Source organism: Cucumis sativus, chromosome 3 (assembly GCF_000004075.3).
Source record: "Cucumis sativus cultivar 9930 chromosome 3, Cucumber_9930_V3, whole genome shotgun sequence".
In the NCBI taxonomy this organism is placed as follows: Eukaryota; Viridiplantae; Streptophyta; class Magnoliopsida; order Cucurbitales; family Cucurbitaceae; genus Cucumis; species Cucumis sativus.
In genome coordinates this window covers 23,589,036-23,606,424 of record NC_026657.2, presented here as the reverse complement: position 1 = coordinate 23,606,424, position 17,389 = coordinate 23,589,036, and the positions used below count along the sequence as shown (strand labels likewise).

At 35.2% G+C, this 17,389-nt stretch overlaps 2 protein-coding genes across 3 annotated transcripts; both read right to left on the bottom strand.

Moving 5' to 3' along the window:
• Positions 1 to 3,278: 3,278 nt before the first annotated feature.
• LOC101218155 (ribulose-1,5 bisphosphate carboxylase/oxygenase large subunit N-methyltransferase, chloroplastic) lies at positions 3,279 to 11,451 on the bottom strand. 2 transcript variants are annotated; one of them, XM_031882886.1, is made up of 13 exons: positions 10,715 to 11,451; positions 10,539 to 10,614; positions 9,948 to 10,153; positions 9,758 to 9,844; positions 9,549 to 9,641; positions 5,284 to 5,438; positions 5,073 to 5,157; positions 4,912 to 4,998; positions 4,710 to 4,829; positions 4,188 to 4,289; positions 3,947 to 4,114; positions 3,764 to 3,855; positions 3,279 to 3,660 (listed from the first exon to the last, which is right to left on the bottom strand). In XM_031882886.1, the coding sequence occupies exons 1-11, from the start codon at positions 11,099 to 11,101 to the stop codon at positions 3,947 to 3,949; spliced, it is 1,566 nt and encodes a 521-aa protein (XP_031738746.1). In that variant the 5' UTR covers positions 11,102 to 11,451; the 3' UTR covers positions 3,279 to 3,660; positions 3,764 to 3,855. The 2 variants fall into 2 exon arrangements, with proteins under 2 accessions (XP_031738746.1, XP_011651569.1); XM_011653267.2 differs by having other exon boundaries at positions 3,942 to 4,114; positions 10,715 to 11,449.
• Positions 11,452 to 14,887: 3,436 nt separating this feature from the next.
• On the bottom strand, positions 14,888 to 17,185 carry LOC101208567 (pentatricopeptide repeat-containing protein At5g16420, mitochondrial). The gene has a single exon (XM_004145668.3). The coding sequence runs from the start codon at positions 16,879 to 16,881 to the stop codon at positions 15,274 to 15,276; it is 1,608 nt and encodes a 535-aa protein (XP_004145716.1). The 5' UTR covers positions 16,882 to 17,185; the 3' UTR covers positions 14,888 to 15,273.
• Between the last annotated feature and the right edge of the window lie 204 nt (positions 17,186 to 17,389).

The following is a 17,389-nucleotide window of genomic DNA, read 5'->3' as shown; positions in this document are numbered from 1 at the left end:
GTGAGAAAAGTAAGTGAGGGTGGGAATATGATTGATTGGTTTAAGAAGAAGAAGAAGAAGAAGAAGAAGAAGACGAAGAAGACGAAGGGAATTGGGTAAATGGAAATTGAACACGGAATTGAAAAATGTGACGTACTCCTACTACTCTGATTGGAAGGGAAAGCGATGCATAACATAGAAACCTAAATCTCTGATTGCTCATCTTTTCACACTCCATACATTCGCTGCCTCCCACTCTTACTACCTCAATCTCTGATTCCTTTTTTTTTTTTTTTATTAACAACATTTTCAATCCATTCTAATCATTTCATCTATTTAAATTATCAATTTTCACTCTCTATTTTTTCCTTTTTCCTTTTTTCTTTTTTCAAAAGTATTGCCCAACCTTTATCATTGTTCAAATTAAATTCACCATGAATCAATTTTAACATTCTTTCCCTCAAATCATCTATCTCTCAAACCTAATTTAGGAATGTTTATTAGATGCATGTTACAAATTTTGTTAAGTTGTTATATTACGGATCTCATGCATGAATCCACCTTATATGAATTAGAATGTCTTTGTGTTACATCTAAGTTTCTAACACCAATCATATGTTCCAAAGTAAAAAAAAAAACTGTAGTTAGCGTTGAACTATCAAATACAAATTAAATTGTGATGAACACAATTGAGGTAATTCTAGTTATAAAAAAAAACAAATTCATCTATAGTTGGTTTCATTTGAATATACACAATAAAATTAATTAAGTTTTTGATATATTTCAAAGTTTTTTTTTTAATTTGTAAACATATTTTGCTTTTTTAGTATGTTCTCCTTTGGACCCATCTATATTTTATTTTGGATTTGAGCGTTTCTGTAATTAGGGGTAGAATGAACTTTTTAAACCACTTTGATTAAGCAAGATAAAAACGGAACACAATAAGATAGCTTTTGAAGTATTGAGCCAGAGCTACGTCAATAATATTTAAGAATGTTTTTATCAACTTGCTTGTGAAGTGTTTGAACTTGGAATAAGAAACAAGATATCTATATCAACTTGCACGTAAGATATGATTCGAAATATTTAGAATTTGTTGTTCCGAATTAACAAAAGAAAATTTTCAAATTTATAGGATTATCATATAAAAAGGAAAAAGAAGAAACAAACGATGAGTTAAAATATTGTTTTAGTTTCATGCTGTAAATTTTATTATATTATAGTTCACATCATTATGAATAGAAAATTTGTTATAAATACTAAAATATTATTTTAAAAAGTTAAATAGGCTATAAAGAGATTAATAGATTTTCTTTATTTTGTATATAGTTTCGGTATTTTGTTATTTTTAAAAACGTTCGTTCTGGATATCCAAATTTAATTAAATCTAAACTTTTTAAATGCCTACAAGAAGTTCGTATATTTGAAATCTACCTTTTAACACTAATTGCTTTCCAAAATTGGTCAAACAAAAATAATTACTTGTGTGTGCGTATTGTCTCTTTTCTTTTTTCCTTTTGAGAAACTCATAGATTGTTTAGAGCATTTAATTGAATACATATGTTTGTGGAATTTATATGCTTATGGAGTTTCATACATTTGTCTTAGAGATTCACATTGTTTTTTTAGGAAAAAATACATTTTTTTTGTTTCGTCCAGTTTTTATTTAGTCTTCGAAGTATTACACATTTAGTTCTTGAATTATAAATTTACTTTCAATTCAATTTATAGGTTTCAAAATATTATAATTTTACTATTGACATTTAAATTTTGTTTCACTTTCGTTCCCAAATTTTAATTTTACATTTTTAACTTCAAATTTTCACTAAATACTTATCTTTCACTTTCACCATTAAAGTATTTAAAATTATTAAATGAACTATAACTATTTTTCATTACTTCTAGAATTCAACTTCATAACCACTTTAAATTAATTAATAAATATTGAGATTAACCTTTGTAGGGTCATGTGTGTTTTAGAACTACAACATTCAACTCATCAAATCAATGAGAGCGGTTAATACTTGCTCTCAATTCAACGTATTAAAAATATGCTCATATGTGTTTTAAAATTTTCTTAAATTAATTACAGTTTTCCAGACATAATAACTCTTTGAAATACAGATACAAATGATCAAATCTTTTAAATAACAATAATTATAATTTATTAATTGTTTTATTTCTTACTTTTCAAAAATGATTTTTTCTACAATACATAAATCAATAATTTGATGTATATTGACTTTCAAGTATGAGGTTCAATCCCCATATCCTACGTATGGTTAGGAAAAAAAAAAAGAATGAAGTTTTAATTTTATCCAATGAATGAAAAACTATATGTAGAATGAAAAAAAAGAATGAATTTTCGATTTTGTTGAATGAAAAATTTGTAATTGAAGATACAATAAATAAATTTCATGGTAATTTAAAACATTTGTCATTTTACGAAATATAATTATTTGGAATACTTATAATTATTTATAATTTTGTTGTATTTAGATTAAAAGAATAAAACGATGTTTTTCTTCTAAAAGTCAAATGTTTATTCTGATCTTCAAATTTGCATAACAATTGCTATACATAGTGTCCAACACATTTGTCAATTTTTTATAGTTAATGTAAAGTGTAACTACAAAATATTGTTAACTAATAATCTGAAACAATCTCGTGGAGGTCGCTGCCGGAGTTGGAGACCAAAGGTGGCCAAAGTTAGTCGCTACCAGAAGTTGCTAGAGGTGCTGACTGGAGTGGCAACAAAGACATCGATGGTGATGAAGGTTGACACTAAGTTGGTGGACATAGGTATAAAATATCATGACATACAAAATTGAGCCCCCAAATACCGATATCCCAACTCACAGTAACTCACACCTTCACCATCAACACCCCTTTGACGATAAAAGACTAATTTAAGATTTATTAAAAATGAGTGGTAATTTGAACATTTGAAAGCCCTCATTTGCATAAACCAAAATAGTATTCTCAAATAGAGACAGGATTACCTGAGGCTATTCAAACAGGCACAGGTAAATTAAATGGTATTCCCATAGCAATTGGGGTTATGGAGTTTAAATTTATGGGGGGTAGGATGGGATCTATAGTAGGCGAGAAAATCACCCGTTTGATCGACTATGCTAGATTAAACGTTTGGCTTTCTTGAAAACAATGGTCCTTTCATTTTAACCTTTCACATCAAAAGGGAGGGGAAAAATAGTACAATTGCGGAGATGATGTGAGATTAACCAAATAAGATGCCAGGTTGGGATTGAACTTCGAAACTCAATCAAAGAATGAGTACATGTCAGTTAAAAAAAGAAATCTATCTCATTCTCCACTATTGTTAGTTATGATTGTTGAATTTTATCCAAGAAATTTGACATTACCAAAGAGAACTAGTTATATTGAAAAGAAGATATATAGAAAAGGAAGGGGATCCATTGAGAGAAGAATGGAGTAGTTCTGGTTATTTACAGGGTGCAATGGACAAAGTGAGTATCAGAGACCGTAAGTAAAGCCACGAATGTTAAAGGAGAGAAGGAAGATGGCTTTACTTGGTAACTTCAAATCCTTGGCCTCCAAACTTTTTGAACTTATAGTCATTATTTTCGTCATTATCTTCAATACCTGACCACTCAGAAACAACAGCCATCCCATGTAGTGGGGCAGCTTATTTAGATTTACCTGCCAAATAACAGCATAAGCAGGATTTTCAGAATTCTCCAGCTCAAACCAACCAACGGTATGCTAATCATACACCCGTTGAGTTACTAGAGTTCGTACTGACCTTTTCAGCTTCATCATGGGATGGAGGATTTTGCTTGGAATTGCGATATCATAAAACAGACATACGTACCGCTGCTGGAAGAACATCTACAGCTACAAGTGGAAGGAAAGAGATGATGAAACTAGTACAACCGTAATAATATGAAATTCCATAATAAACACAAGTGATATGTAACTACCTTACTTATCTCAATAAGGGGGCATAGGGAGCAGGGCAGGGAGATACAGTGTGATCCGGTAACTGATTTATGAAATCAATTGTCACTTCCAAGCATGAATGAAGTAGTTTCTTTTCTAACCTAACAAGCTGGGTAGCGACTCTCTTCTTTGGGTTCAAATTACCATCAGCCAGCTGATCAAATAGATGGGTAAGCAAAAGTGAAGAATTTTATAGGTAGAGAAAAAAAAAGAACCAAAGGCCTTACCAGAAATTCGTCTTCACTCAAGGTAGTTGGGTAGCCAGCCAGTCGTCTCTTGAAATAGTCAGCAACTTGTTCCAACATTGCTCTTTCCATGCAGGGGCTCACCTACAAAGAAACGTTTCATCATAGGTGGATTTCCAAGATTAGTTTACAAGTTTACAAGTGCTTTTATAAAAACTGTGTAAAAGAAAGATGCAGAGATTGGACTGGTGATCAACATATCATATAATTGATGTGTACAAGCATCTGAATCTAGGCATCATTATTGGAGTCCTTTTCTGTTATTAGTTTTGGTCGCTTTTTGTTTAGACTTCTTTTCTCATGTCCTTGTGTGTGTGTTTTTTTTTTCCTTTTTTCATTTTTCTTACTGGAAGCACAGTTTCTACCCAAAAGAAACAACTAAATGTTGTATTATCAAATACTTAAAACACATGCTATATTATAGAGTTTTCAACTTAAAAGGTTCTACTAAAGATCCAATCCTCAAACCAGCAAAGAGAAATAGTGGGGACAAGAAAAACTTACTGGACAGACTGGACCTTGAGAAGAAATAACAGACTGCATTTCTGAAGGATGAGTAACATAGCCAAGTCGAAGATAAGGAAGCATGTCTAGGACAGCTTCTTTCTCCTTTCCGGCATAAACCTGAGTCAGAAATAAAATTTCATGAAACAAATTAAGTACAACTTAAAACCTTCACAGTTCTGTCAGCATTTTGAATTCATACATAAAATGCTTGTATTGATAATCTGCCATTTCTTTGAGCAACCATTCTTTTATCCTGATATTGAGGATCTTCAGTGTTCAAAGCTGCCTGAAACACTAAGGACAAGAACATTACGAGACCTTCCTCCAAAATATCACTCACAAACAAACACAAAGCTTTACCTCAACTACTAAGCGATCATAGCGATTATCTTCATCAACAAATCCATAATTTAGGAGTAATTTTGAATTAGGCTGTGGCCCACACCTGTCCTCAAGAGTTTGAACAAGAATGAAAATCTTGCAAAATCAATTAAAAATAGGGTGCACAAACATTAATAGTTAAGCGATCCTGCAAAAAAATCGCACAATTTCAATCATGTAACAAACTTACCAAACAGCTATTGATTCCCCAGCCTTGTATGGACGATCAACCACTAGCTCCACAGCACCATCAACAGCCGTTAACATCGCCTTGCAATTGCTTCTATAAGCCAACAGCGGAGGGCCAAGAGGAACCAAAGCAAATCTCCGAGCCAAACTTACTTTCTGCATTCAAAAAAGCCTTTAGATAATCAATTTAAAAACTTCTTAAGAACAGAGAAAAGTTTAACAAAAATTCTTTCTGAAGAAACTAGGTGAACTTTGGTATCTAGAACAGCATACTTTTAAAATATATAATAAGAAAGACTTCTTAATTTAGTTATAGCTTATAAGCAAGAAACACTTGTAACAATGGAAAACAAATAGAAATAGAAGTTAGATACAATATTGGCAAGAAGCCATGGACCAGATACCGCTTATGAAATAGTGATATAGCTACTGTTAATTATTTCCTTTTTTGTATTATATTTTATTGTATTGGTTCTATTATATTTGCCAAAATTATTTTTTCCTTATTTGTAATGGGTTGTTCTATTTAAGAATACCCTTCTCTCTTTGTGAAATACACAGAAAATTACATTTTTTGGCATGGTATCAGTGAAGGTTCTTGAAACCTTAAAAAAAACGTTAACTTTTTTCAAAACCAAAAGAACCCTAAAACTCTTACAGCCCGCCGCCACCGCCCACGTGCTCTGTCACCCCGACGATTGTTCCCGCTGGTTGAAATACTCCAACCGATCGCTGTCACCGACCACCACTCGTTGGACATCGCCAGCAGCTGCGTTTTCTTGCTGTAAGTTGGTGTTCTTTTTTCTTTGACGTCGTTTGCCGTGGTCCTTGCTGGTCGCCCCTTTCTGTGCTGTCCGTTGCTGGTGACGAGTTTGGTTGGTGTTTTCATATATGTTCTCTCCATTTTTTATCTTTATTGCTTGGACTATGTTGGATACTAAGTTACTAATGGCTAAAGTCGACAATCGTGTGCATTCCAATTGCCCCACTATCCAAATCACCACGATCCAACTTAATGGAGACAATTTCTTTGTTAGTCACAAAGTGTTAAACTGTATATTTGTGAACAAGGAAAAATTGGCTACGTTATCAGAGAGAAAACTGCCCCAAAACCAGACGACCCTTTGTTTGCTGCATGGGATGCTGAAAACTCCATGGTTGAAAACATCGACTGTAATTACGTGTGCTACTCTACGACAAGGAACTGTGGGATAGTGTGACCCAAATGTACCCTGATCTAGGCAATCGATCACAGATATTTGAGTTGAATCTCAAATTAGGACATGACCAAGGAGCTAATTCAGTGACACAATACTTTCAATCACTAAAAAATATTTTGCAAGACCTAGATCTCTTTGACACATACGAGTGTAAGTGCACCGAAGATCAATAGCATTACAGGTAAACTGTAAAAGACGGTCATATTTACAAGCTCCTTGCTGGCGTCAATGTTGAGTTTGATGAGATTTGAGGTCAAATTCTTGGAAAAACCATTCTTCCATCTATTGATGGATTAGGTGGGTTGTCCAGCTACTAAATGCATTTTTGTAGGCTATTTCCCCTAAGAAAGCTTACAAATGTTTTGAGCCTTCGCCCAAAAAGTATATTGAGTATGGATGTGTCGGAAAATCAACCCTTTTTAGCCAAAATTCTCTTTAGAAGGAGACATCCTTGAAGATAATTTTTTGAGACACTTAACCAACCTATCCCCAACATAATTGATTTGAAATTATGAATTCTAATTCTTTGATGCCAGGTGTGGAGAGTTCTTCTTCATGGTGAGAAACACTACAGATTGACTTGACCACTTAAAAACCTGAACTACAGATTTACACTAGAAGAAACTTGGCTCAAAGGAATCGAGAACAGACACTTGATCTATCGAAAAACCAATTTAATACCTCGATATATGATTCTGAAGATCCATATAACATACATTCTCCTTCTACTTCTTCTAATTCTCCCGGTTCTTCTTTTCACAATTCCTTACTTGACGTCTCTGACCTTGATATTCCAATTAACCATAGGAAGGGTACTTGTAATTGTGTCAAATATCCAATTGCGAACTATCTTTCTTATTATAGATTGTATGGTAGTCATAAAGTCTTCACATCCAAAATAATCAACCTGCTTGTTCCAAGGAATATACATGAGGCCTTGAATGATTTGAATTGGAAATTAGCTGCGATGGAATAGATCAATGGTCTGAAACAAAATTTCACATAGAACATAGTTGAACTACCAAAAGATAAGAAAACAATAGGATGCAAGTGGGTGCTCACGGAGAAATGTAAAGTTAATAGTAGTGTTGAAAGGTACAAGACTAGATTGGTTGCAAAGAGGTTTACTCAAACCTATGGAGTGATTATCAAGAACATTTGTTCCAGTTGCTAAAATCAATCTATCATAATTTTGTTGTAAGTTGCAGTTGACATTGACCGGCTTTATCGACTGGATGTTAAAAATGTCTTTCTCAATGGGGAACTTGTAGAAGAGGTATTTATGGACTTGTCACCTGGTTTTGAGGTAGATCTCGAGATTAAGAAAGTGTGCAAGTTAAAAAGATCATTATACGGAACTTAAACAGTCTCCTAGAACCTAGATTGAATGCTTTGGAAAATAGTCGCGAGCTACGGATTCAGCCAAAGTCAAGCCGATCATACAATGTTTTATAAACATACAAGAAATGACAAGGTTATGGTTTTAATAGTTTATGTTGATATCATTCTTACAAACAATGATGAGACAAGACTGACTTTCGTGAATACAAAAGTTAGTTGATGATTTTCAAATCAAAGACCTAAGAACCTTAAAGTACTTAGACATGGAGTTTGCTAGGTCCAAAAGCAGCATTTTTGTCAACCAAAGGAAGTATATTCTTAATCTGTTACAAGAGACAAGTTTACTTGGTTGCAAGGTTTCAGAAACTTCCATTGAGCAAAATCTGAAATTGGAAGCTGCAATAAAAAATAAGATAAAGGAAAGAGAAAAGTACCAGAGACTTGTGGGAGACTCATATATCTTTCTCACACACGTCCTGCCATCGTTTTTGCAGTTAGTATGGTAAGCTAGTTCAAGAATGCTCTTAGGCTAGCTAACTTTGATGCAGTTTATAGAATCCTAAGATATTTGAAAGGTACTACCGGAAAAGACATTGTTTAAAAAGCATGATCATCTGAAGTTTACACTGATGTTGATTGGGCAAGTAGCACGACTGATAGAAGATCCACGTCTGGTTATTCCTCCTTTGTTGAAGGAAATATTGTTACTTGGTGAAGTAAAAAAGTAGAGTGTGGTTACAAGAAGCAATGCAAAAGCAGAATTTAGAGCTTTAGCCCATGGTATTTGTGAGGGTATAGGGATAAGAAGACTATTGGAAGAATTGAGAATCACTTAGACAATGCCCATGCACGTTTATTGTGGATAACGAGGCAACAATTTCAATTGTCCACAATCCAATCCTTCATGACCAGACAAATCATATTGATGTTCATAAACACTGTATAAAGGAAAAGAACGATGCAGGAGTAACATGCATAACCTATCTTTTGACAATGGAACAAATTGCAGATGTGTTAACTAAAGGCCTTCCAAAGTGGCAATTCATCAAATTGATTGACAGGCTAGCAATGCTACTATCTTCAAACCACCTTGAGGGGGATTGTTGATTATTTCCTTTTTTGTATTGGTGGTATTATATTTGCCAAAATTATTTTTACTTTATTTGTAATGGGTTGTTCTTTTATTTGTGAAATGCACAGAAAATTACATTCTTTGGCAGCCACCCAACTATCCTTTCCATAGATACAAGAACATTTTACCAAAGCAAATTAAATCAAGAACAGACATCTCAAAGAGAGAAAACAATAAATTCTTGTCCACAGTCAGTTTGGAACGTTTCCGATAAAGTTAGTAATTTGAGTATATCAGGCAACTCTATAGCCCGTTAACAAATAAAATATTCTTTCGTGCATGAATCTTTGTCTCATAGAAACATTTAATCTAATTGAACATGAAGGTAAAAATGGGCTTTAAATTGTGAGAATCATGGAGGCGTATGTGCTGGTTGCTTATGCCCATAATTTCACTGACTGCAGTAGTTGTAATGATAGAAAAAAAATCTAGATCGTAAATAAATCATAACAATCGAATCTAAAACTGATGCATTCCCAATTTCCCGCTAGAAACAATTTAATAATCTCAACCAGTTTTCAAAAATAAGTTAAAAAGCATTGAGGGATGGTGAAACTAAAAAGGTTGAATTACCTGCAAATGCACCACACATGACTGAACTGCAACAAAGGCTTGTTTGAAAATCTCAAAGGAAAATGCTTCAGTTGGAATATCATAAGGGTATTGCTGCAAATTTCCCAATAAAAACTAGCTTTAATGAATCAATGATCATCTGCTATACTCAACAAAAGCTGCTATTTTTCCTCCATCGAATGGTTTAACAAATTACATAAGGGCATTACCTGAAACAGAGAGCCAGCCATAAACCATACAGTATCGAGTTCATTATACTCCTTCTTAATTCCTTCAGCCCTTTCAAGAACTTCTTTCTGATCCATCCAAGTACAAATATTAGGCAGAAATTTTCCAACTCAGAATGAGTAATGGTGAACTAGACATACAATAATTTACTTATCAATCTTGTTTTGCTACCTTTGTTGGACTGCCTGAGAGGTAATCAAGTTCATCTTCAGACCAAAGAAGAGGTGACTCTACAGCTAGCTGGCCCCTCCCACGTTGACGATCAAGCTCTCTAATGTAAGGGTACCAGAAAGACTTCTTTCCTTGTTTCTTCTCATACATCAAATACAAAGCTAAGCATGCCAACTCTGACAACTTATTGGTAGTTAACAATTCGGCTGCAAGAAATCCAAACAGCCATTACAGCCAAAGTTATTAAATCAAGATTGCCTTCCAGCTTCCAAATTCACTGTAAAACTTAGTTTATTATGGGGTTGACTGGCAAATGGAACACTAATAATTTGAGCCAATAAAGCAAGTCTTAAAACGAGAGCAAAAACGTTTGATATACAGTAAAAAAAAAAAAAAAAAAAAAAAACATAGCATGGTTGAATCCACATGAAGACTATAAACATTCCACTTCCAAGCTACAAACCAACCACGATCAGAAAACAGAATTTATTTCACTTGTTAGTCTCCAGTAGCGACTTTTAAACTTCCTCATTAATCTGAAGAACTAAGCAGCAGCATCACTAAAATGTTTTGTGACAGAAGAAATCATACCGACGGTCTCATTTCCTAGAACTCTCTCAAGCGTGACGACCAAAGAATTCGGAACCGAAAATGCAACATCACCCACCTGAAAAAGAATAACCCCATAAAAAGCTCCACCATGAAACCATTGAATCGAATTGACAATTAAAAGGAAAACCCCGGATAAAAAATCTGCAGAAATTCACCTCAAGATCTTCACTGGCAGCCACGTAATGTATAGGCCTATGATTCTTATCATGCGAAGGCTTTTCTTCAAGAATGACCTTGCAAGGAGGAAGCCCATTATCGTGCATCCAAGCCTTCAAATCTCCAAACTCATCATCTTCCTTCTTAGTAACAGCTTCTCCAGTCTTACCATTTTCCTTACGCGAGCCGGCAACAAGGGTTTCGGAGCTTGAAGCAGAACAAACATTCCAGCGACGAATTGGGCTAAAAGAATTCGAAAAATGGGAAATTCTGGGCGCAGAAACGGAAATTTTGGAAAGGAGAAGAAGGGGCCGATGAGAGGAAGAAGAACAGTAGGAGGGTGAGGGGGAAGGAAGAAAAGTGTGGAGTAAAGGAGAAAGGTCCATGGGAGGTGAGTATAACTAGATACAAGGTTGAGATTAAGCCGAAATTTAGGGTTTGAGGTGGATGAATGTACAGAGTAGAAGGTTGAAACTGAGTGAAGATGAAGAATTGATGGGAAGATATTTGTTTGGCTGTAATCTCCCAATCTCAAATTTGTAATGTGATTTTTGGATTTGGATTTGAAATTTTGTCCAAATGTTGGGATAAAGAAAGAAATGCACAGGAGTTGGAGGGAGAGAGACACTCAGTCGTTCACACAGCTAGAGAGTTGTACATTTAGCTGGGACCGTCCCGAACCAGACCCATCAATCTTCCAATGCATGACGATTTGGGGAGGGAGTGAGATTATTTACTCCGGTTTACATTTTGGGAGCTAAAGATGTGGAATACATTCCCTACCCCACCTCCAATCAAAAGAAATATATATATATAGATCAGGTTTTTTTTAAAAATATAACAAATACATAAATATTTACAACAATTTTGAAAATGAAAAAACCCACCCACCCATAATAAAATATATAGAAGAAACACTAATTAATTTAAACGATAGAGTACAAATATGCTTGGGTAATTATTATTCTAAATAATCGATTGTGTAACCAAATCTAAACGATAGTTTACGAATATGCCAACAATTTTTTTTCAAGATCGTGTACCAAATATAATTTTTTTCTTGGGAGAATTCTGCCAAAGTTAAAGTCGTCGAGGTTGGGGGAAATCGTCTCTTCTTCCTTAATGAGCTTAGACTTCCGTGTCTTTTCTTTTCTTTTTCTTATTCTTACCATGTCTTCTATAATTTGCATGAAAGCAAAACACCTTTTGGACGACACCAAATTTTTATCTCCTTCGACAAGTCATAAAGATCCACATGTGTCATCTTCAACATACTCGTCTTTGTTTTGGGTGTATTTCTTTTGAATCTATTACTGGAATAGAAGAACTATAAGCTTGAAGGTTCTAAATTTTGGATAAAGCTTTTTTTTTTTATTATAGGACGCAGGCAATGTTGACTTGAAGTTATTTGCACTATATCGTGATTTGTTTGAGTTATTTCATCAACATCTAGTTCAATCTTCTTTTCATGAGCTAACCTTACAACTCAATGATACTTGCAGCAATTAGGATCATCTACTTTTTTTATATTGTTTTGAATGCTTGCATTCTATCAGTTAAATAAATTGTTTGCCTAGTAATTGCTTTAACATATCTAATATGTCTAAGTGAAATAGACGACTATAAAATTTAAGTTAAGGGTTAAGTTTTTTAGAAAACCTAAATTCCTTTTTTATTGTTGTTTTTTTTTATGGAAAACTTAAAAAAAAAATTCATACTAAATTCATTTTTTAGTCGGTACTACAAGGTAAAAAAACTACCATAACTATGCGAGCATTTATCATAATTGTGTGCTCATTGCATTCCAAACAACTAATTTCATCGATACGACTGGCCATCTTAACTTAATTGCTTCCTCCATTGCTAACTTTATTTCTTTTGTAGCAGTATTTCATGTTTGATCTTAACGATCGAGCACTAAATTGGTTTGTTAAGCATTAGATGCTTAGTGTGTGGAAGGAATTCAGGGCAATTAATCATCGCCATTTTAAGAAATTTAGTAACCTTAAAGAAGCACGAGCAAACCCACCCCGAGACTGGAAAATCGGATGAAAGATTGGCACTTTCTATGTGACCATTACATCACTCGACAGTTTCAGGTAATTATTTATATACTTTTATGTTACAATATTATTTTATTTTTTGAAAGTATAACTTTTGATCATTATCATTTTTGGAATGTAGGAGCAATCAAATATGTGTAAGACGGTTAGTGTGCGACAACCTTACAACCATAGGAGCAGCACAAAGTCGTTTCTCCAGCGACAAGTAGAGTTCACTGAACTGCACGGCCTAATAGTGGCGATTTCATTTCACCAGCTGCAGAGAACAGTTTTGTAAGTTTTAGATTGTGTCGAGTTATACCTTTAATTCTATGTTTTTAAGTCATCTCTCAAATTACTTACAAGCTTATCTATTGTGTAGAATCATATGGTGGAACTGCAGTCTCAGCCCGCCCCAGAGGGTTCTGAACCAATTACTGAGAATAAGATATGCGAGACAGTTTTGGGTAGACGACCGGACTACTCAAAATATCTTGGTTGGGTCCAAAATCCAAGTCTAGGACTGCCGCTTCATCTTCTTCCTCCAGTGTGTATGACTACCAGGCACACATAGCAGAGGTTAGCGAACTCAGAGCGAGCCTTGACAACGCTAACTGAATACTCCAAGAACAACGCATGAGGGAGGAAGAGCGAGATCGTCAAATGGCAGAACAAGATCGACAAATGGTAGAGCATGCACGACAGATGAAAGAGATGAAGAAAATACTCGAGGAGATGAGTCGGACACAGAGAGGCCCGTGATCACTTGGATACACACTTTTCAATATTTAATTTGTTTAACTTTTCATATGTGATATTCTAATTAACAATACTTTCATGTTATTTGCAGGTTTGACGTCCATTGCACTTGAAGTTTTTTTTTTATGTAATTAATTTTTTGTATTGAATACATTTAATGTATTATTTCATTTCATAATGAATAATATTTTCATTTTAATCAGTTTATTACATTAAGTTTTATTAATGCCTAAATAATGATAATAAAAGTATTTAAATATATATATATATATATATTCCACGACGCCGACGTCGCGAAAGCCTTATGCGACGTAATGGGTCGTGGGCGGGGGAAACCTTTCTCGACGTCATGTCGAGATGCGTTGCAGAAAGTATCTCCGACGTGTTTTTCGTAACGTGATTGCCAACGTCGTTCACGACGTCGCGGTAGCCTTCCGCAATGCAATTTAGGGTTTTCAGCGACGTTTCTGTGCAATGGAAAAGACCGTTATTATTATAGGGATAACAGCCAGGTTAAAGACAAGGGATTGAAGAGCTTATTCATGGAAAAACTATCAAACATTGTGAAAGAGGTACCATTCACTCGAATAAAAAGTGAACTATTGAGAAAAAAAGAAAGAATTGTACCAAGAAAAGCTAATTCACAATTGAGTCAAACAAAGCTCCAAGGTTCACAGCTCATACTTGTTTTCAATTACTAAAGCCCTGTTTACACTCCTAAATTTCTTGCTTTTACTTACATTATACCAATGTATTGAAAATCAAGCCAAATTTTGAAAAACTAATCAATAGAGTTTTTAAGAACTTGCTTTTGTTTTTGAATTGCCTAGGAATCCAACCCTTGTAATTAAGAAAATGGGACATTGTAGGAAAATGAGAGAGATAGAATTTTCCAAAAACTAGACAAAAAAATGAAAGGGTTATCGGGATAAAGTCTAAATAAATCTATTTAAAAGCTATTTCAATCAAGTGCAAAAAGACTCCAAATCTACCTTCAAGCCTGCCTCAGTAAGAATTGCCCAATGAAGGTTTCTGAACTCAACCGGGATGCTTCTAATAGGTGTGAAAGAGGAAGGAGTGATCGAAGCTCTAGAGAGATTTCAGTCTCACCCCTCGACAATGTGCTAGAGGTCAACCTGGAAGATTTATCGAGTTTTTCAAAATGGAAGATGGGTTGTAGGTACTTCCCTGACCTCATGGCATTGGAGCTAGTAGCGAACTTGTAATGTGGGTCAGAAAAGAGAGGTCATCCAACTTAAAAACCTACCGACTCTCATAGCATAGTAGTCAAGAGAGACCTAAATTTACAATGAGTGACATTTAGATAAGTCAAGAATCAACTTCCTCACAGAAGATATCTTGCACGTCGAATAAGCCACAATGTATGTTATAAAAATACTAGCACAACTTGTATTCCTTTGGATGTACCTTGATGAGAAAATTTGTACACCCCAATGGGCACATCACACATCTGAAAAACCTCCGTTCGAAAAAAATAAATACCCAATTGTGCTTTACATTTGTCAACTATGTTCAAAAGGATATCTCAATAACACGGCCCACACCCTATTCATCCGAGATGGTGTACCAATCAATATCTGGAGCAAACAAACAACTGGTTTTAGTAGTTTCTTTCACTTAACCTTGAGGGCCAGAAGAGAGAACGGATTAATATTTCAACGTACAGAACATTCTCTACATGAAATGCTAAACCTTCAGGGCAACACAATGGGTAGATCTGTGCGTGTAAAGAATTTCTACCTAAAAGTTTCGATCAATATTTTTTCGAGAATGTTTGCCTGTTCATTCACATTAGAAACAAAATGTGGTACAAATAAATTCCACGCTTTAAAGTCAACAGCTCCACTTGAGATAATCATTGAAAGAATATTAAGAAGTTCTTCTCTTTTTCCCAATTTGAGGAGCCCTTCAACCAATATTAAGTAAGTAGATTCGTTCAGCAAGCATCCCTTATCCAACATCTCCTCCACTACTTTAATCACCTCCTTAGCTTTACCAACTTTAAGGAATCCTTTTATCAGCATGTTATAAGTAAATTCATTAGGCACACAACCCTTTTCCAACATGTCATCCCACAACCTAGCGGCTTCACACAACTCCCCCATCTCACACATTCCTGCAATGAGCGTGTTATACGTCAATAAACTTGAAATTGTGCCTCTTTCAAACTCATTAAATAATTTTCTTGCTTCCCATATATTCCCCTCCTTACAAAGCCAATGAATAAGAGTACTTGTAATAGCATTATCTGGAGTACAGTTTTTCTTCAAAAGCTTCTCCCACATCTTACAAGCTTCCTTCACCCTACCCTCACCGCACAAAACATCAATCACCTTACAGCAAAGTGCAGAATTTGGAATATACTTCTTTTCAAGCATATCATTAAGCAGGTTAAGTGCTTCACCAGACTTTCTCTCCTTACAATAACCTAAAATAATGACTCCATAAGTAATATCGTTTGGCTCGACCCCATTTTCCTCCATTTCATCCATCACCTTGACAGCATCAGTAAACCTACCTTGCTTAACGTACCCATCCATTAAAATTGTGTAAGTAGTCGCATCAGGAAGCCACCCATGATCAAAAAGTTCACCAAAAACTCTCTTGGCACCAATCATATCACCTCTTGAAACATAACCGCCTAAGATTGTAGTATAAGTAACCACATTTGGAACAATACCCATGGAAGGCATTTCGTCAAACACCTTTCGTGCACCCTCAACATCATTCTTTTTGCAAAGCGCTTTAATCAAAATGTTACAAGTAAACACATTAGGCACAACCCCAAATTTGGACTTGGAATACTTAAACAACAAATGAACCGAAGAAAACCGATTGTTCTGCACCAAAGCGTTGAGCAACGTGTTCAACGACCTCACCGAGCGTCGAACACCGAAGGTTTGAATACGTAGAAACGTTTTCAGAGCCATTTTGGGCCGACTAGCAAGCCCATAGCTTCTAATCACAGTAATGAACAAGTCCTCACTGCAATTGATACCAGAATCCTGCAATTCCAAGAGCAAAGACTCGACAGGTTCAAAAGCTCGAGCGCGAGAGAGACGATAAATGATGGCATGATAGGTATCGTAGTTGTGGGTAAAAGCGGGGTGATATTTGCCGGCGTAGTGGAAGATTTGAAGGGCGAGGTCGAGATTCTGTTGGCGACGAATCATAGCGACGAGGCGGTTGGGAAACAGACGCTGCGGCCATGGTTTAATGGGCGGCGTGACGGTGTAGGACTGAAGAGGAGTTTCGACGGCGAAGATGAAACGAAGAGGGACAATGGAAATTGGGGTATGGAGTGAAATGTTTTTGAATCTGTTGGAGCGGAAGTAGCACCGCATGGTTGAGTTGATACTTGACACTGAGTTCTGGTGCGGTCTCAATGGCGAGTGGAAGTAGAGGATGAAAGGAAGACGACGATGAACGCACGCTTTTGTTTTAGAAAACCGCAGTTTTATTTTTTTTTGGTAAATCTCGACCGAGTTCAACACTCACATCCATTGTAAATTTTTTTTAAAAAAACTATTTCAACAAAATTTCTCGGTTACTCTCGATCGAGTTCGACATTAAGATTGTGTGTAAAAGAATTAAAAATAAAGAAATTTATCAAATAATCAAAATACGGTTGGTATCCCAATAATTTATATGGTCGTTTAACGATGTCATTTTGCATGTGACTAGAGGAAGCCATGAATGGGAGCTCTTATATTTGTGTTAGCTATTGAATGGAGTGTTTATTTTGATAACTAGTAGAAATACAAATTATCGTAGCCTCTTAAGTAAAATAATGAAGTCTTATCACATGAAAATAGAAGAAAACAAAGGGAAAAAGTAGGCAATTTGATGAGA